We start from the raw sequence: 25,888 nt of genomic DNA on the forward strand, positions 1-25,888 counted from the left end.
TTGTAGTGCTACAGAGCTCATACCCTTCATTAAATGCAGGAATTCATTACCTGATCCAGGGATAATGAGTCAGTGCCCCCTCTAGGTACAGATGCCTAAAAGGCTCCCTTCTTACCACTTCTTAACACTAACAGCCCTAAATATAATAGTATTATGCAGGCTATATTACTGTGACCTGTTATTGTTTTTGTAAAGTGTTAGAATGTCAAAAAAGTGATAGTACAGTATTTCATAAAAAAATGCATGCACTTTTCCTGTAAGGCCCATAGTTGTATTCCTGGAATGGCACTCCAACATTAACAAAATTTTGTTTCAAAAAATTTAAAATGGTCATGTGGCGGGAGTAGGACGAGATAATTGAGTACAATACTATATATATATATATATATATATGTGTATACACTTCAAGACTCTAAACAGTTGCACGACAACGCCACCCTGGGAATTTCACCCAGGGAATTATTATCCTTTTAAACACTTAGGACACACAGGTTCGTTTACTCAGAGGCCAGAGACGTGGTTCCACGTTTTAAAAAGCATCAATTTTATTTAACAATAATTAAGTTATCAAAACCATTCACACAGGAAGGGGAGGGGGGCCTAATCAGAAGCTGAGGCGTTTGGGTGGACAAGTGCCAGTGAAGGGGGAGTGATCCTCAAAATATAAGAAAGCAAACCAACTTATCACCCACACACGTGACGGACACTCAGTGAAGTAACCAGCCCCAGGGAAGCACAGCACACAAAACGGGACGACACCACCACCAGTCACAGACACTGCCACCACCACACCGGCCTTCAGCAACTGAAATAGGGGGGAAAAAACAAATTAATGGGGTTGCAGCAACAACAAAAAAAGAAAGAAACAAAAATCAAAAAAATATACAACTAATGGGCAGGTTTACAAATTTAGAAACCTAAAGGAAATATACAAAATAATAACCCTTTTTGCTTAGAACTTAAATAATATCAAAGAAACAAAATCCCTCAAATTAACTCAGTCAAAGGAAATTGAATGAGGAGACAAAACCAAAATAAGATAAACAAGAGATGATAACTAATTACGGAAGACGAGAACGGCCATGTATTATTCTTTTTCGTTATCACGAGATAACAAAGACTGTTATCTCGTGACGTGATAACGACTTAATTAATTCGTTATCACGAGATAACAAAGATTGTTTTCTCCTGATAATTGTCAAGTCTGATGATTGCGCGCTGGTTAATGTGATCGTCCTGATTTCAGCCTACAAGAGCTGCCACTGGTGTCCCAGGGAGGTGAAAATGGCAGATCACATTATTGATCAACGCATCAGGGTGTAGGCTACTTCAGTCAAGGTCTAACACAGGCAGAAATTGTATTGCGTCTTTCTGTTAGGCATTCAAATTAGTCCTCGTCATTTAAGGAGAAGACTAGCGCGGTTACAACTTCACAGGCGACGGTTAAGTGATCCTGCTCATCGACGGGAAATCACATCATCTGCTATATGTGACGTACATGCCCTTATTTGGATAACACATCGTGGTATTCCCCGCACATAAAGTTTATTGACAGTGTATTGCGCTCTGGCTGCAGATGTATTAAGCATTAATCCGTTCTTGCAGCACGTCTACAGAAAGTATTTTGTTAGAGACAAACCATCCATCTGTCTGTCATCTCACCTGTTTGGCCTGCCTTGACCAGCAAATTCATCAGCTTGTAACAATTCCCCAACAACAGAAACTGAGGCTTATGTCACAGCGCTACTTTTACAGGTCACGGGAGGTACAGGTTCACAGTGCCAAGCTGAAACCCCTGATATAACATGAAACCCCCAAAAAACTTAACTCTTTTTGCTTTCAAAATGCAGCAATAAAGACGAAAAGGACTCATATGGTTAGTTTAACTCAACAACTTTAGTGTAGCCTAATTAAATTAAATCAAACTCAAATTAACAGGCGTCCGGCTCGGACGATTCACTCAGTTAACACAGCGTGTCACGCCGATACAGAAAACAAATAACCCCCACTGTGCATTTACTGCTTGTTTATTAATTCCAGTCACGTTTAATAGTAGCTGCAGTAGCAACAGCTAGTTGCCAACAGCTGTCTTGTTATTATTTCTTTCTTACAGATATGCGACGTTATTTGGCCATGGTGATCGCCGCTTGCTGTTGGTCAGTTTTTCTGCTGATGTCGTTTTTTAATCTATGTACACTGTCTTGGTTCGTCATGTCAGAGGTACTGAGTTTTGGAGTATAGACATTTGTTTGTTTTTACATCTTCAGCACCAAGGACAGCGCTTAAAGTGATTTTGTTATAACCGCTACCTAACAGGCTCGGCGACATCTTCAGCACCAAGGACAGCGCTCAAACTACAGTTTCTTGTCTGCTTTTGTCATGTGGTGAGTTCTACTGTTGGCCTCCTTATGGAAAAAATGTTATAAAATTTGCATTTGTTAGAACTTCTTAATGTTTTATTTGTGTGTAGCTTATGGCAGCCAGTCAGCAGCCTACTGAGTGGCGATGTGCGATGCGCTATACAGCAGGAAAAAAAATACAATGATGTCACTCATTCATTCATCCATTGGCAACCCCCCCCCCCCCACCTTAAAACATCTTCCCGTGTGTGGGGTATACCCATGGACGTCGGAACTATTTTCTGAGAGGGGGTGCGGGATTTTTGTTGGGAGGGGCGGGGGACGCACGCACACTTATCAGTGATTAAGGATTTGATTTGAAGTTATTTTATAATAACATGCAGTTATAAGAGAACTAGAATGGATGAACACGACATCTTTATTGTTAAGAAAATGAAACTTTGCTAACTAAATCAAGCCATTTAAGGAACATAACAGCATTATTTGTAACCTTGAATGAAAAAAAAAAAAGTCTGCGCTCCTGACTCAGGGCTTTCATGCATTTCCAAAAGTGGACCTTCTCTCAGTTGACCTACTGATGAAGATTTTAAGCAGGGTCGAGACATCGCTTTCATCCATAAGGTCACTGTGAGCGTTCATAATGGCCAAATGTGTTAGTCTCTCCTGCGTCATGGTGTTGCGCAGCCAGGTTTTCAGCCTGCGCAAGGCTGAGAAAGAGCGCTCGGATGCCGCGACAGATATGGGCAGGGCCAGACAGAGCTTAATGAGCTTCTCCACCTCCGACAGCATGGAGCGGGTTTGGGGCTGCAAGGTTTGCAGGATGGACACAACATCCTGGATGGTGCTAACTTCTCGTCCCCTACACACATCCCTCAGTATGTCCAGCTCAAGGCTTAGCCGCTCTCGTGGAAAGGGGTTCAGTTCCGGGGAACCCACATCCACTGGTTTCCCCTGAGCCGCCTCGAGAACTGCCTGCTCTCGCCCTGCAGCTACGCGGAGTCCCTCCTAATCAAAATGGGATGGGAGGGGGTACGGCCGCACCCCCCGCACCCCTAGTTCCAACGTCATGATGTGTTATCCAAATAAGGGCATGTACGTCACATATAGCAGATGATGTGATTTCCCGTCGATGAGCAGGATCACTTAACCGTCGCCTGTGAAGTTGTAACCGCGCTAGCCTTCTCCTTAAATGACGAGGACTAATCTGAATACCATCTCTAACAGAAAGACACAATGCAATTTCTGCCTGTGTTAGACCTTGATTAAAGTACACCCTGATGCGTTGATCAATAATGTGATCTGCCATTTTCACCTCCCTGGGACACCAGTGGCAGCTCTTGTAGGCTGAAATCAGGACGATCACATTAACCAGCGCGCAATCATCAGACTTGACAATTATCACGAGATAACAATCTTTGTTATCTCGAGATAACGAATTAATAAGTCGTTATCACGAGATAACAGTGCACAAAAAAAGAGATATAGGCCTAATACATGGCCATTCTCGTCTTCCGTAAATAATAAATCTAAATAGGCTAAACAAAAGGAAATATCTGAATAAATCTATACAATTAACTTAAAAGTAAGGGGAGTGTAACCCACGCTTTAACTCACACATACAATTAGGCTAAAGCATAGGGAATAAGCCCTGTTTAAAAGTCATTCAGTCCACTGTGTGCAGTCCAGCAGCAGTCATACACAGCGATACATTGAGGCGACAGCAGCAAAATGTCTGTAGATGACGCATCAAAGTGCAAAGCAGTAGCAAGGCGTCGAAAAGCAGCAGTAGCAAAACGTCTTTTTTGGAACATGCAGTAGTGATGTTACGTGCTGTGACGATGCGTGTGCGTCGAGTAATCCAGGAAGTGTTTCCGCGATGCGCATATCGAGGCTTGTATCGTTTCATACATAGATATATATACGTAGATGCCGCATTCAACGGCGCTCCTCATTGGAGCGATACGTCAACGCGGCCGCCATCTTGCCCAGGGAGCCGCGCTGCCTAATGCATGTATGTCTATTGAGGCAGGAGACTATTTATGATTAAAATCATCATTACTCGCTGAATTCTCAACCGATTTTCATGCGGTTTGGTTTGTTACAATCGTCAGACATGTAGTTATGATACAGGATACTTGGTTAAATAAAAAATGCAGCTTTTCATACCAAAATATTTGATCTTATGTAGATAAAGTAACAGTAATAGTTCTACAACACATTTAAACTAAACTTTCCCCATGTAATAAATATTCTTTTTTTCTTACTAGATGTACAATGCCCACCATGATGTCATTTAATTATTAATTTTGACTATAAATGTTTATTCACATTTCACACAATGTGCAAAAAATAGTGTATCAGCAGGGTTGTGTCGAGCTGCAGTGTAGTTACACATTCTGATTAACAAATGTTGGTTTTGTACAAGTGAAAATAAATTACTTGCTGCATGTTTACACAAAATTTTGCTTTAATCTCATATGTATACAGTGCTCATGGGAGCCTGGACACAGAACTGTTTACATTATTAGGTCATGTTTACAAAAAAATATACACAGTGTACAGTAGTACCTATTATTTTTTGCAGAGATGCTCGGGAAAACTGAATACAGAAGGAGTCACTCCGTCCCTTAAAACGGACAGTCTGCCCAGTCCTGTCGAAGTCCTCAGGTCTGAAGTGACAGCTGCAGATGACTGAGGAGTCACTCGGGACAAAGTCCGTTCTCCTCACTGCTGCTACCTATGCCCGTCTCCTATCTGTGTTTTTTGGGAAACTACACACAAAATAAGTGTGTCAGAAAAACGCAGAACGTTATACTGCGTTATGTCACTTTGGTGCCATGAAACAGATAGTTGACAATTTGGAATAACACAAACACCGACATAGCTGTTTGACAAAGCATCATAATTTTATAAGTAGGCCTAATATTATATAAATGTAAACCTTTTTTCTTTAAGTTGTGTGACATAGCATTAGCTTAATTTGGCATTAGGATCAGATCAGGACAGTTTACTTGATTAGCTTAAAAGAAGGATCACTTTTTGAGATATATATCTCATTAAACATTTTCGTAACAGTAAAATATTGTAAAACAACTTCTTACCTGTGGAATGTTATTCCCTTCTGCTTGGTTTTAACACTTCTTTCGTTCGTACACCCAAATGCAGAGCAAAAATGTGGCATTTTTGCCGAGTCTGACATGGGTCTGAACAGGTCAGAGCACTTAGGCAAGATGGCGGCGGTATTGACGCAGCCCACAAGCCAGGGTGCGGCATCTATGTATATATATCTATACGTTTCATACGAGTGACGTCATTGACGACGTCAGAAGCCTCGCTGCCCGGCTGTACCACATGACTGGTTCGGGAAGCGGTTCAGATAGAATATCTCTGGTTCAGATCTTGGTGCGAGCAGTGCCGTAGAATATATATATATTTTTTCCAACTTTATTACACAAAGTCTGGCATTACATTCAAAACTTTCAATATAAAAATATAATTTTCCAGACTGAGCATTTACAGCATATTTGTAACAGCACATAGGCTATATCAATAATAAAATAAAATAAATAACTGAAATAGAAGTCAGAGGTCTAAACAGAAATTAATACATTCAAGTTGTCATAAACAATCAAGGCTTGTTTGGTTTTAATACATTTCAGTGTTTTTTAAAAGTTTGCTACCTCATTGATATAAACTAAGAACAGTGGGTGGTTCTTCATGAATCTGCATCTGTGGATAAATTGTTTTGCAATAATAATTAAACTGTTGTTCCCGTTTTTTGTTTTGTATTATGACTCCATACTTAATGTCTTTGTATTCCAGCTTGGGCGATTGATTGTCCTTTTCAGATATCCAGTCTTGGAAAGTTTCCCAAAACACTCTGGTATAAGTACAGTTAAAAAACAAGTGTTCTAACGTCTCAATGTCAGAGTCACAAAAAGTACAGTTGTTTTTATCGATGTTGAATCTTTGTCTCAGAAACTCATTACAAGGATAGATATCATTTAAGGTATTAAAATGTGTTTCTTTAGCTTTTGGTGATATGGGTAGAGTGAGGTATCCGGTTCTAATTCCGACTATACTCTCTTCAGGATAATAATTTTAACAGATTTTTCCTTTTTAATGATAAAGGGAAGAGATTAGATGTGAGGACACCTCGTATGATTTTGTTCGTACATTTTTTATCTATGAAATTAATATCATCTATAAAGAGTGCCGGCATCATGGGTAGGCTATTATATTCTCATAAAGCAACGTTTCTTTTACCATGTTCACCATAGCTTGTGGAATCGCTTTGATCACCACTGAGTGTTATGTTCACCATAGCTTGTGGAATCGCTTTGATCACCACTGAGTGTTGTTGTTTAGTACACTTCAAATTAAACTTATTAACAAAATCATCATAGTCAAGAAAGTTTCCTCTTGAATCCATTAAGTGCAAAATCGACCAAATACCTCTCTCTACCCAGTCATCAAAAAACAAAGATTTTCTTCTGGACAAGATACATCTGTTGTTCCAGATGGGAACAGAGTGTGGGGTAAAGTTATGACTATAAATTAGTTTCCAGTAAAGGAGGACCTGCTGATGAAACTTGGACAACTTAACTGGTAGCTTGGTAATACAGAAGTCACATCTTAACAGAAAATCCATCCCACCACATTTTTCAAATATTTTAGAAGGAATATAAAACCAAAAACCATCGACATGTTTTAAAAACTGTTGCAACCATTTGAGTTTTATCATGCCGTTCATTGCTTCATAGTCGATCACATTTAGACCTCCTTCCTCTAACGATTTTACCACATCCCCTTTTCTCAGATAATGATGTTTATTTTTCCAAATAAAATTAAAATTTGTTTGATTAATTGATTTAATTAAATGATCAGGAATGGGTAAAGAGAACGCAGGATATGTAAATCTAGAAAGTACTTCAATTTTGGTGATCAAATTACGTCCAAAAATTGACATATCTCTTTGTAACCAGGAGTTGAGTATATTTTTACTTTTCTTTGACAGTCATAATATTTAATTCTTCTGTGGATTTACAATCCTTTGTTATGGTCACTCCTAAATATTTCACTTCATTTTTCACTGGAATTCCATATAAGTCAATTGGCTGAAAATCATGTAGGCCTATTGAAATTAACTCACATTTTTTTTTTAATTTAAGTGTAGTCCAGATGCTTTAGAAAAATGATCTATTTTATTGATTACCAAAGGGATCTGTTCTGCCCTCTTGAGGAAGATTGTGGTATCATCAGCTAGCTGAGTTATGGTCAGATTATTACCTAGTACATTTAAAGGCTCAATGTCTGGGCTATTTTTTAAGAAAAACAGCTAATAATTCTGCAACTAAAATAAATAATAAAGGAGAGCAGGAACAGCCCTGCCGGATCCCACGTTTAACCTCAAATCTTCTAGTTGTTCTTGAGGGAGAGAAACTGAACTGTTAATATCCTTATACATTATATTAATTACTTTAATAAACTTTGCACCAAAGCCAAAATACTCTAAAGATTTCATTATAAAACAAAGCTCAACAGAATCAAAGGCTTTGTAAAAATCTAAGAATAAGATAAAGCCTTTATCTTCAATCAAATAATTATAGTCAAGTAAATCAAGAACCAACCTAATATTATGTATAGACCTGTCTCTAATAAATCCCGATTGAGTTTCACTTACAATCTGTCCTATACCTGTTTTCAACCGATTAGCAAAAATAAGAGTAAGTAATTTGTAGTCAACATTTAATAAAGTTATTGGTCTCAGGTTATCAATATACCTTTTGTCCTTACCAGATTTGGGTAATAGAGTAATGACACCTTGTTTCAGGAGGACGAGGAAAAGGAAAGCTAGGACTCTTCAGTGCAGACCTCCAGGTGTGTTTGAAGTCCGACAAACTGGAGAGGAGCAAAAAAATTTTTTTTTTTTAATTTTTGCTCCTCTCCAGTTTGTCGAGGTCGGCTGATGTTACACAAACACACCTAGGTCTGCACAGAAGACTCCTGGCTCTCCTGACGACCACTCATAATTTAATTCAAATGTAATTTTGGGGAAAATATCCATCTTCTTGGTGTAACGCTAGTGTCAGTTTGTGTCAATGTGTGACAGTTGGTTAATTAACGGTTGTGTTTATATTTATAACACCTGTGAGCAGAGTGATTTTACTGTTACCAGTAGTCCCAGTGATGTTATACTCTATATCAGCACTCACGGAATGCTTCTCGTCCAATCAAATTACTCGGTCGGAACTAACTGTTGTATAATTAACTTTATGTCTTAGCCAAACAGAACACTTAAAATCAACACTATTTTACCACATTCTGTAATTTGTAGACTACTTAAGTAGCCAAACATACCCCATACGTCACATCAAAGTGTAGTGTGTGGCATATCCGATGTACATGAGTTATTACCTCATTGTTTTGAGTTAGTATCCCTCAATGATGTTATCCATCGTGACTGAGAGATGAAGAGTATGGATTGTCGAAGGCTGTAACTGTACTCATTCACCTCATTATTGTACTTGGTATCTCATTATTTTGACTTATTAGATCTTATTTTTTTCCATCAAGTGGCGGAAATGGGCTTCCATAGAACACTGTAGCTAAAACATTTATTTTGAGATGCTACTCGTTACAGTTATTTCCATGTTCACCAATAATCATTAGCACAATTTCTAATGTAAAACATATCAAGTTGCGCCACATCTGATCTCTGCAAACTGGTGTGATCATTAGGCGATGTTACATATTTTAACCACAGGGTGGCAGTAGTGGCTAAAACTGGCTTTTCCCAGCTGCTGGAGCTACAAAGCTACAATCTGTCGACCACACTCGATCAGCTATTTTTAATTTCATCATAATTCTTGCAGTTACTAAAATGATGTTGCACTGGAAATTAAGCTTCTATTATTTAAACTTAACTCACCTTTATATCCTCCGCAGCTTTTTAAAAAAAATACATTTCCAGTGCTGTAAATTGTTGAAATGTGCACAGTTTAAATGTAAAATTAAACAATGTATTAAGACTTGCTTTACTGGTTTTTAAATGGCGTATATCTGGTATGAATTTTAAAAGTAACATGAACACCACCACACACACTGCAGCAATCAATAATCAAGTCAGGAAAAACTTCCAAAATTATATTATTTAAAGGTTGAATGAAGTCTCTCGCTGTCTGGACGAGGAGGAGGCGGTGGCGGGAGTTGAATTAGTGGAGCTCATAGTGTGCAGCTCCTCCTTTGTCTTGACCAGAATGTGCTCCCACTTCCTTAGCCTGGGAGGAAGAGGAGAGGTTATCAGGGTCAAACTGGATCATTTAATTGACGTGTTTTGTATTTTATTTCCATTACTACAAGAAATTTAAAGGGACAGCAAGAAGGACTTCAACCCACGGGTTCACAAAGAAGCTGGGGAGAATGAGACCAGTAACAGGTTCAAAACACCCCCTCCAGGTATCCTCACCTGCTCTATGTCTACAAGTCCTGAGAAGAGTATAAAGATGAGCCTCCCTGATGGAATCTGATAATTGGCAGTGTAATCAGTGTAATGTTCTCAGCCATAGCCTCTTGTCAAATATACACTGCAATTAGTTGATTACAGGTGTGTGCAATTAACACATTAAATCAACATATACACATACATACACACGTATACATATGCAGACAATATTAATTCTTTGTAGAAATCACATTAAAAGCTTCAATCAGATAAGTACAAGTAATTAAACAATTCATTGTTTAATTTTACATTTAAACTGCGCACATTTCAACAATTTATAGCACTGGAAATGTATTTAAAAAAAGCTGGAGGATGTTAAGGTAAGTCAAGTTTGAATAATAGAAGCTTAATTTCCAGTGCAACATCATTTTAGTAACTGCAAGAATTATGATGAAATTAAAAATAGCTGATCGAGTGTGGTCGACAGATTGTAGCTTTGTAGCTCCAGCAGCTGGGAAAAGCCAGTTTTAACCACTACTGCCACCCTGTGGTTAAAATGTGTAACATCGCCTAATGATCACACCAGTTTGCAGAGATCAGATGTGGCGCAACTTGGTATGTTTTACATTAGAAATTGTTATGATTACTGGTGAACATGGAAATAACTAACGAGTAGCATCTCAAAATAAATGTTTTAGCTAGAGATTGTTCAGATAATTGACATAAAAACAAAAAGCAAGACTAATAAATGGAAATTGTATGACGAGTAATACATTTGGACTTCATACATTTTGAAAAATATTGTAGGCATTATTTGACACAGCTAGAGGCAAACCTTTTGGTCTCGCTGTGTTCTCCGCTGATTGGTTTCAGAAACACTGAACTTATTGGTTGTGTTAAACAGAGGGCAGGGCTCATTATCATCTGGAAGAACGCCATAAATAACGGCGTTCTTTGGACAGTTATTACCATACGGCGTAAAAAGCGGCGTCTACTGTGGCTTTCTACAACGCCGTAAAAAAAAAAAAAAAAAAACCCGGGCGCGTTTTACGGCACTTTGTCGCGTTAAAAGCGGCGTTTTAAGGCTTCCAGCAAAAGCGCCGGAAAAAGCGACGCTTTAGATAAGTAAAGCACTATTCGGATGGGATTAGTTTTACCTGGGCACGTGGGGTAATGTCACTTTACCACAGGACGTCAGTAATATTAATGGCCGATTCGCACGGGATAAGAAATATCAGTAAAACTACCACAAGTAGGAGGGGTAAATCCATTCACGCACCGCCGTTCCCTCCTGCCGTCATGTGCGTATGATAGGACTGTCAAAAGCACCANTATGTCTCCCCGAACAGGTCACACATCGCGGACAGCGCAGTGGGTGGTGTTGGCGCAGCGGGCTCCTCCGTCGGCACCTCTCCCTCCGTCGCTGCGTCCCTCTCTGGCCCGGCTTGTGCGCAAGCCATCTCTGCCCAAACGGGATTCGCCATGATATACAACATTATTGATAGTATTAATTAATTATTAATGATATTCGAATTATCAAATTTAGGTTCAAACCCATATTTACTGCTGGTCTATTCGCACGGGATTCGTATTAGCTGAGGTAATTTTCCGGGACCCTTTTACAGAAGGTAAAAGTCGCGGTAATCTTTACTGACATCGTGCGGTAATGATTACTGACATGGCACATTCGGACGGGACTAAAATCTCTGGTAATTATTACTTTACCCCATGTCCCTATGTAAAACTAATCCCGTACGAATAGGGCTTTAGACGCCGCTTTTTGCGGCGTTTAAATTAAAAACTGCGTCTTAAGACAGGATAGCGTTGAAATAGTGGCGATATATGGCACTTTCGGCTTTCCATACATAGCAAACACCATAACGCCAAGAGAAAGGACAATTACCCCAGCTAAACAACACTGGTGCACATACGGGCGGCACGAAGCGGCGCACAAGCAGTCACTATAAAATACAACACAAATACTGTCAGCATGAAACAATGTAGCCAAACAGCCAGCGAGGAGAAGCAGTGTGCAGCCATACCTGTCGGGGGAGACAGCGTCTGACGCGGAAGTGACGCGTCAGGTGATGCGCAAAAGAAAGAACCGGGGGAGGGCTGTTGCTTTTATCCCCGGCTCACTTCACTGAATGGCCATCAGCTGCGCTCATTACATGCATTGATGCATAGAAAAATAAACATTTCTATACTGCTACAGTCAGTTTGGCTGTAGAATCTAAAATTTCTTCAGGGGGAATTCCCCACAGACACCCCTAGAAGGCTGGGTCGCAGAAGGTGTTTAAGAGGTTTACACACACACTGGGTGAGGATGCACTTGTTTGATTTAGATAGATACATTTTGTGGGGGGAAGAGCTGCACCCCTTTTCCTGTTGCTCATGTTTTGTTGCCATTATCAATAAATGATCCAACACAATGCATGTTTGAGTTGTATGTCGTAGCTAATGACTCCTGCTACAAAAGTTGTTTTACAGGCCTGGCTTGAAAGAGTTAATACTCATTTGGAATGCAATACATTTTCCATCACCTCTTGTTTGAAAAAACATTAAAGAATGTAAATTTGATGCATTTAATTTATGTATTCAGCATAAAATATCGTAAGTCTATTTTTGTGTGATTTGGGGCATGAAGGGGTTAATATCTGAAAATGCCCAAGGGATATCACCGAGCACCCTCTTGTATTTTGAAGAGGTACCCCCAAGCTACAAGAAACAGCAAAGAAAAAAATTGCACCCGACAAAACAAGGTTCAACCCCATGGCTCCCGGACTACGTCGAATCATGTTGGAGAGGTCGTTTACGTCACCTGACGGGGCGGGGTTAGAGAGTCGTAAATGCGCCTGTTCCTTGGGCGCACAGGTGATCTTCAGTGTGTCGCTGTGGATCTGTGAGACTATGGGGAAGCTTCAGGAGTTTGAGATCACATTTGATAAAAACAAAGTGGTGTACAGTCCGGGCGAGTCCATCTCTGGAACCGTGACTATCAAACTGGGTCAGCCGCTGCAGTGTAAAGGTGAGAACGCTTATTCCGCCAACATTTGATCACCTGGTGGGTAAACGTCGCCGCCGCTAAACAAGGAAGTGGGATTTAGCCAGTAATACATAGGGTGTAAATTTATATTCATCATTCACTGTGATCTTACTGTGGAAATAGCCTTTCTTGTTTGAAAATGACTTTAATGTTGACATGATAGTGTGTGGTTGTCGGTGTCTGTGGTTGTAATGGGTTTCAAGTGGACCTTTTAGGGCACTTTAAGTCGTTTCATAGAGCACTACTACTCCGTAATGTTCCTGTAATATTCCTACACATTAATCCAGGGTTCCGGTGAAAGATTTGACTGGGAGTTGATGGTTTCATGCGTTGGTCTTTTTTTTTATTTTCATAATTCTAAAGACATGGGATTTCTTATATACTGAGACTAGAGTCCCCCCTCCCACAGAAATACTGTAATACAGACTCTGGTCTACTCTGTGCAATTTATTTTCAAATATAAAATCTCTACCTATCCAAAACATAAACTCTTCACCTTTCATCTAAGAAAAACAGTCCTGTTTTTATCTTCACATTGTATTTTAAGATAACCCATTGTGTTTTTAAAAGGCTCATTTACTTTAGGAGACATTTCTCAACACATAAAATAATACTTATTATAGAAGTTTATTTAAAAAAAAACCCAAACAAAAAAACCCAAAACATTAGGTTTCCAAATCATGGAAAAAGAAAAAGAAAAAAAATGGATGTAAAAATAATACGTAAAAGTTAACTGTCATGACGTCACCCATTAGTTTGCTGACTCATTTTGAAGCATCAAGTTCAGCATTTCAGTTGTCACCATCTTGATTTGTGGAGTCAGAAGTGACCATATTTGGAGAAGAGGGTGGGGCTGTGGAGGAACTAGGGGTGGATCTGACTCACATACTGTAGCACAGACAACCTGTAACTCAAGCAGCCCCACCCTAAAATAGGCATAACTTTGAGCCTTGATAAAATGTAAACAGGCGAGTTATACACCCCCCGCACAGGTGTCATAAATGTTGAAATTAGCTAAAGAGACCAAAACATTTTTTGTACCGGGCTGTTAACATGTTTTTTTCTGCTGTGAAGTTGGGCATTTCAACATGGGGAGCTAAGGGGATTGACTCTGTTTTGGAGCCAGCATCAAGTGGCCATTAGAGGAACTTCAGTTTTTGGCACTTTTCTTGGGCTTAATTTTTCAGCCTTGGGAGTTGCTGCTTGTTCCAAATGTGATTCATGATTTTCACTAGACTGACTCTGCACATCAGAAATGAAAAAATGTAAAGGAATTAGTGAAGCTTTTATTTATTGACCAAAAATATTTCAAAATTGAATATACTGAGTGTAAGAAATAATAATAATCAGCCTATAAAATGTTCATCAATATAATATCCCAACATCTACTATGAGTCTACATTAGTTTTGTGTAATATCCATGATGCTTATGTGGTTTATTCGCGTGCATTCCAATGTCTATAGTCTTGTTCTTTTCTATAGTGTGACGTTCTTCTCGGATAGCATATTGTGCCAGCCTGGCCAGGCATTGTCATTTGTGTACTTATGTGGACCATGTTCCTGCCCTTACTGTTCCACTGCTGCTCATTCCATATCTATTGCACACCATATACAGTCCAGTCCAGTTCTTGTTGAACATGGTACTATGCATGTGCTGGAGCCTCAGTGCTCATTTCTTCATAGTCCAGTCTGTTCCTTACCATTATTTGTCCAGCGTTGTTGTCCTTGTTGATAGCTGTTATATCTATTTCTGCGTCAGTATATGAGAGCAATGCAAAATTCAGAGTCAGAATCCTTGTTGACAATAAAAGTCATTCTAATTGTTTAAAGAGACTTTTTAGGACAAAATTTGCTCTAATTATCAATCAATCAATCAATCAATTTTATTTATAAAGCCCAATATCACAAATCACAATTTGCCTCACAGGAAGTGACACTTCCTTTCTGAGATCATTCTCAAGTGTTCTCTCTGTCTCTCTCTCATTGTATCTGTCAAAGTGATCAGGGCAGCTTTTTTCTGTGTTTGGGAGTTTCTGTTTGAATGCTTGCAGTGCCTCCAGTCTGTTTACATTGCTCTTCAGGTAGAGCTGGTCTGACCGCTGGCTTCATATTGCTTCCTCCCAGGGAACAAACTCTCCCCAAGCAACAGTTTGAATCACTGATGGATTACGAAGTGGGCTCGGCCCTGAGACATATTTTTGGGCAAATATTGACAGTGCATCAAATTTGTTTCAGTCATTATGGTTGGATACAATGAGTCATATTGAATTTAAAAAAAAAAGAAAAGAAAAAAATTAGTATTTGTTTTTCAAGTGTTTCTAGGCTGAAAGGACAAGGTTACATTTTATTAAATATATACGATATGATTATATGCTTGTGTTATGGGTCAGTTTTTCTGAAGTCAATTCTGAAGGAGAGATATCTACACCACCATACAATGATATTTTAGACAAGAGTGTTCTTTTAACTTTGTTGCAACAGTTTGTGTTTGTCCCATTCCTGTTTCAACATGAGACAGGAATGGGACAGTGTCCCCCTGCACAAAGTCAGCCCATAGAGAAATGCTTTCTGTTTGGTGTGAAAGAATTTGACTTGCCTGCTCAGAGCACTGACCTTATCCCTATCGAAACTCTTGTCCACACTCAGTTCAGCACAGCTGGGATTTGCAGGACTACAGGAATACCTGCTTCAGGGTGTATCTTTAAGTGATAATGGCTTGTCTTGATTGATGATGTTTTAAAGCAGGGGGCTGATCCACAGCTAAAGTCCCTCTTTATTTTGCTGCCAGTGTTTTTCCATCATGTAGCAGGGCAGGTAAAAGGAGTTTACCTGTTGGAGATAAGCTGTTTGCAGAGGTGCAGTAAGAGCATGAGCGATTCATCTAACATCTCACTGTGGCTGTTTCTGATTTTACTCTTGCTCCCTGCAGTATTAGTAGATTTGTTTTTATTGAAGAAAAACCACTAACAAACTTCCGCTCATTTGGTGATGAACCTATTTCATTTCCTATAGATTTTCCCACAGTAAAAGTCCCCTGTTATTTAAAAGCTTTTATTGTGAAGCAGAATAATAAGGACATTTTGGGTTTTCATCAGCAGTTACTTTTTTAAATTTTGTTTTTTATTGAACAATAATTGCAAAACATACAAAATTACAGTTGAAACAATATTTTTTCCTTCCATTTTTCTTTTCTAAACAAACATCCTGGTACAGGTTCAACACACTATGACATTGATTCCACGTAAAAAAAATAAATAAAAATAAAGTACAGTACAGTAGAAACAAAAGGAGGATTGGTAAATGATAAAAAAGAATTTGAAAAAAGTAAAGGAGAAAAGAGGAGAAGGTCTTTTGAAAAACAGTGCGTGAGAGTAAGAAGCAATAGCATACATTTATATAATATTTCTCTCCTAATCAGGAGGGAGTGTTCTAAGGCTATTAAAATAAATTATCAGGCCTTGCCATTTCTTATATATAAACGGTCTTCAGAACCCCTAAGAGTGAATTTTAGATCAGGAGTTACTTAACAGACTCCTGTACGTCTGAAAATGAACATGAAACAGGAAAGTAAAGCAGCTCTCTAAAGTACAAACTGTAGAGTTTCTCTACTGCATCCCTGCAAACCACAGAGATTCAGTAAGAAGTTGAAAAGTACTATGAGCTAAACACACAGAGACTGGTCTCCTGCACTGACAGGTAAGTTGACATTAGGAAGACAAACCATTTCAAAGTTGTTGTTTTTTGACACTCACATTTTTATTGGAGTTTATTACATTTAAACAAAGAAATACATATTTGAATCATGTATTCCATCGCAGAATTGGATAGAAAATTAGGACAGATATGTTAAGTAAGAAACAAAAAACAGAATAATAACAGTCATGGTTACCGGCATCCATTATCCCAAACAGAGTACATAAATCCAAATCAGTCAATCCTTAGGCATCATTCACTGTGTCGTACTGTGTCCATTTCTCCCACTTAGTCACGAAGACACTTTCTCTCATTCTAAGCCGATGGATCATTCTCTCCATGGTGCAGACCTCTCTTATGATGAGTTATAGTGGGTGGTTCAGTCTTGCACCAATTTTTTGTTATTGCTTGTTTACATGTGACCAATAACATTTTGGTTAAGTATCTATCTTTTTCTAGAACATAATTATTCAAACTTCCAAGATACATAACTTTACATTCCCTGGGTATTACATATCCCAAAATGTCTTTCATTATGTTATGTACACTTTCCCAGAATGAGTTAAGTTTATGACACGTCCAGAAGATGTGTGTATGGTTTGCTTCTCTCTCTCTCCACATAACTGCCAACATTTATGTTGGGAACCAGTTTGTTCACTCTGTAATGAAGTAGCGAGTCAGGTTTTTCCATCCAAATTCCCTCCATGTTCATGAATTTGTAGTTTTGTGTTGTGTTTCACACATTTCATGCCATTCTTCCAAAGTAATGTTGATGTTCAGTTCCCTCTCCCACTTGTCTTTAATGTACAGAGTAGAAGCAGCTTCTGAGTCTCTCAGACTTCGGTACAGTACTGAGACTGCCTTGAGTTTAGTTCCACTGTATGTCCTGGTCATTACATCAAGTACACCATTTAAAGTTTTCACAGTTTGTATTTCCTTTATAAAATAGTCCTATCTAAAATGGTCCCCGTTTATAACATAACTCGTTTTTAACTCCTGGAAGTTCATTACATTCCCATTCTTTGTTAATGTACACATGGCTGTGAGCCCTTTCCTGCCCCAGTCCCTGAAGTTGTGGTCACTTAAGCTTGGCTTAAATCTGTCATCATATTTGTGGTCACTTAAGCTTGGCTTAAATCTGTCATCATATGCAAACCAACTTAACAATTTTAAATCTCTCTCTAATTTGTGTTGTTTGACAAAATCAAACCAGATATTCAATGTGTGCAAAGTTATTGGATCGATGGTGTCTTGTAGTGACTTCATTAATTTAGCATTGCCAATCAGGGACTGGGTTGGAATACCTGCCACCGCCCTCTCAATGTCTTTCCACTTTGCAGTATAGTCTTCGTCACACCACTTGACCACTGGTCTGAGTTGTGCTGCACGATAATAGTCTTTCAAATTGGGAAGTGCCATACCTCCTTTATGTTTTTCCAATTGTAGTGTACAATATTTTATCCGTGGTTTTTTTACTGTTCCATACAAATCTGGAGATCATTTTATCCCAAATTTTAAACTTTTCTTGTGGAATCCTAATAGGCAGACATTGAAAAAAATATAGTAGTCTAGGGAAAATGTTCATTTTAATTCCTTCAATTTTTGAGTTGAAATCTAATGGCAGGATCGACCATCCTTCTATGTCTCTACTAATTTGGAAATGGATCTGGTCATAATTTGCTTTATAAAGGTGAGCGAGCTGTTTTGTTAGAGTCACACCGAGATATTTAATAGTTTTTGACTGCCATTTTAATTGGTAAGTTCTCTTGATTTGTGGGGATAGGGTATAATTAAAGGTCAAGATCTGTGTTTTATTTACATTTATTCTGTATCCTGAGTGCTCGCCAAATTCTTTTATAAGATGCATTAGCTGAGTAAAAGTTGTATTGGGGCTGTCCAGGTATATCATAATATCATCTGCAAATAGACTTATTATATGTTCCTGTCCATTAATATTAATCCCTTTTATTTCCTCACTCTGTTTGATCGCCTGGGCTAATGGCTCAATATATATAGCAAAGAGGAGTGGGGATAAACAGCATCCCTGTCGCGTACCTCTTCCTAACATTATTCTTTCCGTTAGACTCCCATTAACTTTTATTCTGGCTGTAGGATTTTGATAGATAGTTTTAATACAATTAATTGAGTCTTTATTAAATCCGAATCTCTCTAGTACTAAATATAGGAAGTCCCAATTTACACTATCGAAGGCTTTTTCAGCATTGAGACTTAACAAAACAGCACTGTTTTTATTAGTTTGTATTGTGTTAATTATCTGTATGGTCCTCCTAATGCTATCTTGTGTTTGGCGCCCTGCAATAAAATCGGTTTGGTCTTCGTCAATTAGGTCATTTATAAATTTCTCATATCTTTGTGCTATAATAGATGTATATATCTTGTAGTCCACATTAAGAACTGATATTGGTCTGAAGTTGTTACAATATTCTGTGTCTTTTCCTTCTTTGGGAATTATTGAAATTATTGCCTCTTTCCAGGCTTTAAGCTTAGATATAGCCTTGGATATTTCCTCAGGTGTTATCAAATCAAATCAAATCAAATCAAATCAAATCAACTTTATTTATATGGCACTTTTCATACAACAATAACACAAAGTGCCTCACAGAGGTTAAAAACAACAAAGATCCAAAACAGAAAACAAAAAGAAAAGAGAAAACCCAACCCTCCCACCCCACATAGAGATACGTAAATATACATATACGCACACACACACACACACACACACACACACACTAGCTATCACTAAAGAGACATGGCCGTGCACTGAGACCCGAGGCAAGGAAAAAGCCCCCTCTGGGGGGCGTCCATACTGAGAGGGCCCACGGTCCATGGCCACAGGGAGCGCCGCCATAGAGACCTCCCCGACCCGGGCAGACATGAGGCTCCACACCGAGGTGCAGTGCCCTACAGCCACCCAGGTCAGAGCGGTCTCCCGACGGCACCCCCATTGGGAGACCAGGAACAACTCTCAGTGTGGTAGGCCCCCATGAGGAAACACTGGGCCCCCATGAGGAAACACTGGAGCTAAAAGCTGAGGGACTAAAACAGTAAGATAGGATAAAAGGTCTAAAAAGAACCAAATAAACAAAAAGCTGCTTAGCTCATAAAATTGAGTTAATGGCTAGGTAAGAATGATCTAAAACAGAGACATAAAATGCATCAAAACTAAAACCTATAGGCTAACTAAAATTACAAAAGATAAAGGTTAAATGAGATAAGAACGTAAAAAGAGGAAGGATAAGAACATAAAAAATAAATAAAAAATAGATAATAGATAGATAAATCGGTTATAAGAGGAATTTAAAATAGATAAATAAAGAGATCAGTTAAAAGCCTGATTAAAAAGATGAGTCTTGGGCCTCTTTTTAAAAACATCAACAGTCTCTGCAGCTCTGAGGTTCTCCGGCAGGCTGTTCCACAATCGGGGGCCATAATAACTAAATGCCACCTCCCCGTGTGTTTTAGTCCTAAGTTGTTATAGGAGCTGTGAGGTTGTTGTTTTGTAATTCTCCAATAGCTGGCAAATCGAGTGAGTTGAGAAACTGTCTTTTTGCCTCCTCACTAGATGAGGGTAGTTGTGTATATAGGTTTTTGTAATCCTTTAAATATATTTTCTATTTCTGCAGCATTGTATTTTAATTGGCCTGATTGAGGATCTCTGATTTTGTGTATTGTATTTAGCGCCTGTTGTTTCCTAATTCGCCTTGCCAGTAGTCTAGTAGCTTTAGGGCCAGTTTCATAATATTCCTGTTTCACAAATAACAAAGTTTTTTCTCTATCTCTCCTCTCAGAATTTTGTCTATTTCCCCTTTTATGGTCTTCATTTCCTGTAGGAGTTGAATATTTTGGGTGTTTTGATATTTTATTTCCATGTTTTTTAATTTTCCTGTCAGATCAAGATAAGCCGCTTGTTTTATCTTCTTTTGATTTGATGTTATAGCTATAAATTTTCCTCTAATTACGGCCTTTACAGTGTCCCATAGGATTGTCGGGTTAATTTCATCTGTAGCATTTTCTTCGATACATCTTTTTATTTCCTTTCTAATTTGCTCAATTATTACTTTATTGTTCATTATGCCACTGTTCAGTTTCCAAGTTGTAGTCTATTATTAATTTGTACAGTTAAATGAACTGTGTTGTGGTCTGAAATATCAGCCACTCCAATTTTACATTCCTTCACCTTGTGCATGTCCCAGCTATTCATAAATACATAGTCTATTCTAGAATGAGTGTTGTGTGTGTTGGAATAGTGTGTATAGTCTTTCTCTGTTGGGTGGAGTTCTCTCCATACATCTGCCATACCCTGTTCCTTCAGTGACATATTCATGAATTTAGTCACGTGAGTCTTACTTCTTCTTGTGCTTGTTGTGTCTATCTTATGATCCAGAATTACATTAAAATCCCCAGCACACATCACAATGCCTTCTGATTCTGATGCTATAATTGTAAATAGAGCTGTAAAGAAATGTTCATCACTTTCTGGCGGGGCATATACATTGATTAATGTAACTATCTTGTTCTCTAATTTTGCTTTAACAAGAACATATCGTCCTTCTTCATCATTAATTTCTTTCAAGCATTCAGAATTGACTGCGTTTTGTATCATTATCGCAACCCCTCTTTTGCGGCTCCGCTTGCATGTGCTATAGAAAGTGTTTCTATAACCAAATTTCTTTAGCTTTTCATGCTCTTCCTGAGATAAATGTGTTTCCTGGATGAAGATGACTTGTGCTTTAAGTTTTCTCAGAATTACCTTCTCTTAATTGGGTTGTTCAGCCCATTTACATTTAATGACACTAGTGAGATATTAATCATATTTTTTTTGTAAAATCTTGTACTTGGATCCATATCATAACCATGGCAACGAACAACAACTTCGTAAGAACATAGAACAGTTTGATATAGAACAGGGAACAATTTGACTTCCAAAAGTAGGCATGTATCCATGTGTGTGCCTCCCACGTTACCTTCGTGGGGTGAGGGGAATATCCCGCAGCATATGGGGGCCCCTCTCTAGGTAGGTTTGGTCTTATTGTCCAATAATGTACCTCTCCCCGGTACCTCTGCCGTGATTCCTCTCCGGCTCAACTCTTTCGCAGCCTCCTGTGCGCTCTCATATGTCCGCGTGCCAGCTTCCCAGTTGATCCTGATTTTCGTCAAGGCCGTCTGGAAGCGTATTCCTTTCTCCTTCAGAGCTTTTTTAATACCGTTGTATTCTTTTCTTTTCTGGATAACCTCGGTGGCGTAGTCATGGTCAAAAAAGAGTGCTTGGTTTTGATAGTGTTTTTTTTTTCTTCCAGGCTTCCCTCAGCACCGTTTCTTTCACCGTGTATTGAAGGAAGTTGACGACGATAGATCTCGGGTCGTTTTTCAGAAGATGTTCAATGAATTGTGTTACAGAGCTGCCCTCTGCTCCCTCTTTCAGACCGACGATGCGGATGTTATTCCATCTATTTCTTCCCTCTTGGTCTGTCAGCATATCTTATAGTATTCTCTGTTGTTTTATTGATTGAAGTAGGGCTTCTTTTGCCTCAGTGTTCCAGTTTTCTAGCTCTTCGATTCTCTGTTCGGTCTCAGTGATTCTCGTAGTTTGTGTGGCTAACTCTGCTGTTGTTTCTGTGAGCCGCTGGTTAATGTCCTTCTTAAAAACCTCGAGTTCTTCTTTCATTTCCTTTTTGATTTCTTCTTTGAATGTGGTGAACTCAATTTTCAGTTCGGTTTTAAAGTCCTGGATTTCCTTAACGATATCTTTAAGTCCTGCTCGAATCACTGCAGCCGCCTCGGCCTCCATGTGTTCTTCCTCACCCTCCATGTCGTCTGCTATATCACCTCCGTCTTCGTTGGTCAATTCGGGTTGTTTTTTCAGGTTCTTTTGGTTTGTTTGTCTTCTTGATTTCCCCCCCTTTTCCATTTCTGCTTCAGATGTATATATTTCTATCAAGGTAATCAAATTTGTTTTGTTTTTTTATTGAGTACTGATCGGGAGCTAGTTACCTATGCTGCCATCTTGGGCTGAGTCAACCCGGAAGTCCCACCATTTCAAAGTTTTAAACAATACAGCATGGAGAAATAACATTTCCCACATTTGACTTCAAGTCTACCAACTGTCCCTCTTTACGCTGGACTAGTCATCATACAAACACTTTCATATGAACAATGACCTAAACCTCCACCCACCACCAGCCATTTTACCAGATCCAATCCCTCACCCAGCAACATTGGATCCAGAGGAGCAATTTAAGAATGAGAAAGTTACTGGTAAATGAAAGCCAGTGCATTGGGAAGTAAAGGCTTTAAATGAAAATGTGTAGGATATGATTTAGAATAGTACCTACCTCAGAATGCAGATTTGCGTTTAATCCAGGAATTCAGGAAATTGAGTATAAAGCAGTGAGGTAGAGTCAGCAGGAGATGGTTAAACCCCCGACCCGAAGTACACATCAAAATGTTGCTCCCAGAATGAGCACCAAAGCTCATCACATGACTTCTAACAAGGTGGCCTGAAAAAAACAAACAAAGCAACAGCTGTAGTACTTATTACCAGAGCTAGCAGGCCAAGCTACCAACTTGCAGACCCGAACAACAAATTTAGTCAACCACTTCCTCACTGCCATTGTTGTTCCTTACCAACCAAACCAAATTCTACCACATGCCAAGCCATCTTGAAGCATGCCAGGCTCAAACAGAGTTGATAGTGCAACTTACCATCATGTCCAGACAGAGGACATTGATTCAGCAAAACTGGTTTAAGATTACAAACCCACAAAAACAAATGTGTACTGGAACATGTGCAATGGTGAAATCGAATAGTCATCACAGAGCTCAAGCTTCCCAGTCCTATCCAACTGGTCACACTTACTAGCTAATTAATCTTAACCCTAGTCTTCGGACAGATACTGGTGGTGGGTACTTATGCACTGATTCCGGGATCGTCCACGATTTTGTTCGCCCCATAGGGCCGCCAATGGGTGGGGCATAACATCGGGGTGTGAGTGTGTTAGAAAACTGAGTAGCAGGTGGTTCCTTGTATGGTAGCCTTGGCCACCAGTGTCTGAATGTGTGTGTGTGTGTATGTGTGTGTGTGTGTGTGTGTGTGTGTGTGTGTGTGTGAATGGGTGAATGTGACTTGTAGCATAGAAAGCGCTTATAGTGGGTCCATTTACCGTGTTCAGCTGTCCACATACTGTTGATCATTTGGTGTAAATGTGTCTCAGCACAGAACACTCAGCCTTGTCTTTATTCTGAAGAATGGCAGCTGAAACCATTGTTAAGGAAAGGTGTTGAGTACACTAATCAAAAAAATTAGGGGAGCACGTAATCGTCACAGTATAACACCAAGTCAGTTAAACTTCAGGGTTTTTAATCTGTCCATTTAGGAGGCACAAGTGATTGTGAATCTGTTTCACCTGCAAAAGCAAGACAACCCCCAAAAGGGAATGGTTTTGCATGTGGTGACCACAGGCAGGTGGTATCACAGATGAGAGCAGGTTCACACTGAGTACATGTGACAGGCATGAAAGAGTAGGGAGACACAATGGTGTATGCTATGCCTCCTATGACATCAACCAAGATTACTGGGTTGGGGGTGGGTCAGTGATGGTCTGGGGAGGTATATCCTTGGAAAGTTGCACAGACCGCCATGTCATAGCCAGTGGTACCCTGACTGCTGTACCGGGATGAAAACCTCAGGGCGATTGTCAGATTATATGCTGGTGCAGTGGGCCCTGGGTTCCTCCTGGCGCAGAACAGTGCCTGGCCTCATGTGGCCAGAGTGTGCAGGCAGCTACTGCATGGCGAAGGCATTGATGGCATTGACTGGCCCTCTCGTTCTCTGACCTAAATCCAATTCAGCACCCATGGATTATGTATCGGTGCATCCGCTACCGCCAAGTACAGCCACAGACTGTCCAGGAGCTCACTGATGCCCTGATCCAGTTCTGGGAGGAGATCCCCAGGACACTATCTGCTGACTCATCAGGAGCATGCCCAGACGTTGTACACAGGGGCCATACACGCTACTGAGTCACATTATGAGCTGCTGTGATAAAATTCATGCAAGTTGGATTAGCCTGTGATTTCATTTTTTTACTTTGAATTTTGGTGTGATTTTGAATCCAGCCCTCAATGGGTGATTTTGGTTTCCACTGACCGTTGTTGCGTCATGTTGTGATAAAGGAAAATTTGTTCATCAAGATCTGGGCCTGTATTCACAAAGAATCCTAAGACTAAAAGTAGCTCTTAATGATGCCATTCAAAACCTTAGAATTCCTCGAATTCTAAGATTTTTCTTAGAATTTTCCCTTGGTAAGATAAAAGTTATTCACAAAGCATCTTAGGCCTTAAGAGAGCTCCTAAGGTGAAAAAGTGTTAAGAAGAGGGAGGAGGAATTTTAAGAAGCCTAAGAGTGTCTTAAACAGAGAAGATGGCGGAAAGACAGAGAGGAAGGAGAGATATTCTCCGTATATTGAACGACAGTGATTTAATAAGACGCTACCGGCTTGATCGTGCAGGGATGTTTGTGGTTGACCTCATCAGGGATGAGCTTACTTTTCCCACCCAGCATAGTAACGCAATAATGCCCACTTTGGATTGCAGCACATACCAGCGCTTCTCACACTCATCGCTTGTGTGTAAAAGGAGAGGGAACGACGCATTGATTTGTCGGGCAATGCGCTCCCAAGTCTGCCTCTTCCCTTGTGCCGTAATCCCGGGACTGAATTTCCCTCTTAAAGCTCCGTTGTTCTCCTCCACGAGCTGCGCCAACAGCAGGCACTGCTCTTCTGTCCAGTTTCTCGTTCTTTTTTTCTCCATTTCGTTCATTGTTTTGGTCATTCAGCCAAATCAAACCGCTTTTTACAAGGAGGCCAGCAATCACAGTAATTGCTGACAGCTGAGTCTGCGTCCACCATTAATATCAAATAGATTAAGCAGTAAAATTACCAGCATGGTGAGTAAACATAACAACAAGCAAATCAATATAATAATCGGCATGTTAATGAGGTACGTTCAAACATTTTAAAGCTGTGTAACAATTAATTTAATTTTGCTGAGTTTCATCATCATGACATAAAATTATTTTCACGATTACACATTTCTTAATACAGTCTAAGTTCTATGATCGGTTGATTTCACTGTCCATTCATTACTAGGAGCACATTTGTTTTTGTTTTGTTTTTTTCTTTTTGCCTTTTTGTAACAACCAATCACAGCTTTTAGAAGACTGCGTCATACCTAGCAACGGGGTCAACCACACCTCCTCACTAAGATAAAAGTTTCTGTCCCCTCCTTGCTCAGAGTTGCTCTCAGAAACTTCCTGAATCACTCTTA

At 39.4% G+C, this 25,888-nt stretch overlaps 1 protein-coding gene and 1 long non-coding RNA gene across 2 annotated transcripts in view; one reads left to right on the top strand and one right to left on the bottom strand.

The window, feature by feature from the left end:
- Positions 1 to 533: 533 nt before the first annotated feature.
- Positions 534 to 5,638, bottom strand: LOC126393950 (uncharacterized). The gene is made up of 3 exons (XR_007570321.1): positions 5,462 to 5,638; positions 4,929 to 5,131; positions 534 to 805 (listed from the first exon to the last, which is right to left on the bottom strand). It is a non-coding gene; the product is annotated as an uncharacterized LOC126393950 (long non-coding RNA).
- Positions 5,639 to 12,657: 7,019 nt separating this feature from the next.
- Positions 12,658 to 25,888, top strand: part of arrdc1a (arrestin domain containing 1a) — a 73,512-nt gene continuing 60,281 nt past the window's right edge. The window contains exon 1 of the mRNA XM_050050360.1: positions 12,658 to 12,832. Within this exon, the coding sequence (XP_049906317.1) occupies positions 12,715 to 12,832 (118 nt within the window). The 5' untranslated portion in view covers positions 12,658 to 12,714. The remainder of the gene's footprint in view (positions 12,833 to 25,888) is intronic.

The sequence above is a fragment of the Epinephelus moara genome, chromosome 8 (assembly GCF_006386435.1).
Source record: "Epinephelus moara isolate mb chromosome 8, YSFRI_EMoa_1.0, whole genome shotgun sequence".
Taxonomy (NCBI): domain Eukaryota; kingdom Metazoa; phylum Chordata; class Actinopteri; order Perciformes; family Serranidae; genus Epinephelus; species Epinephelus moara.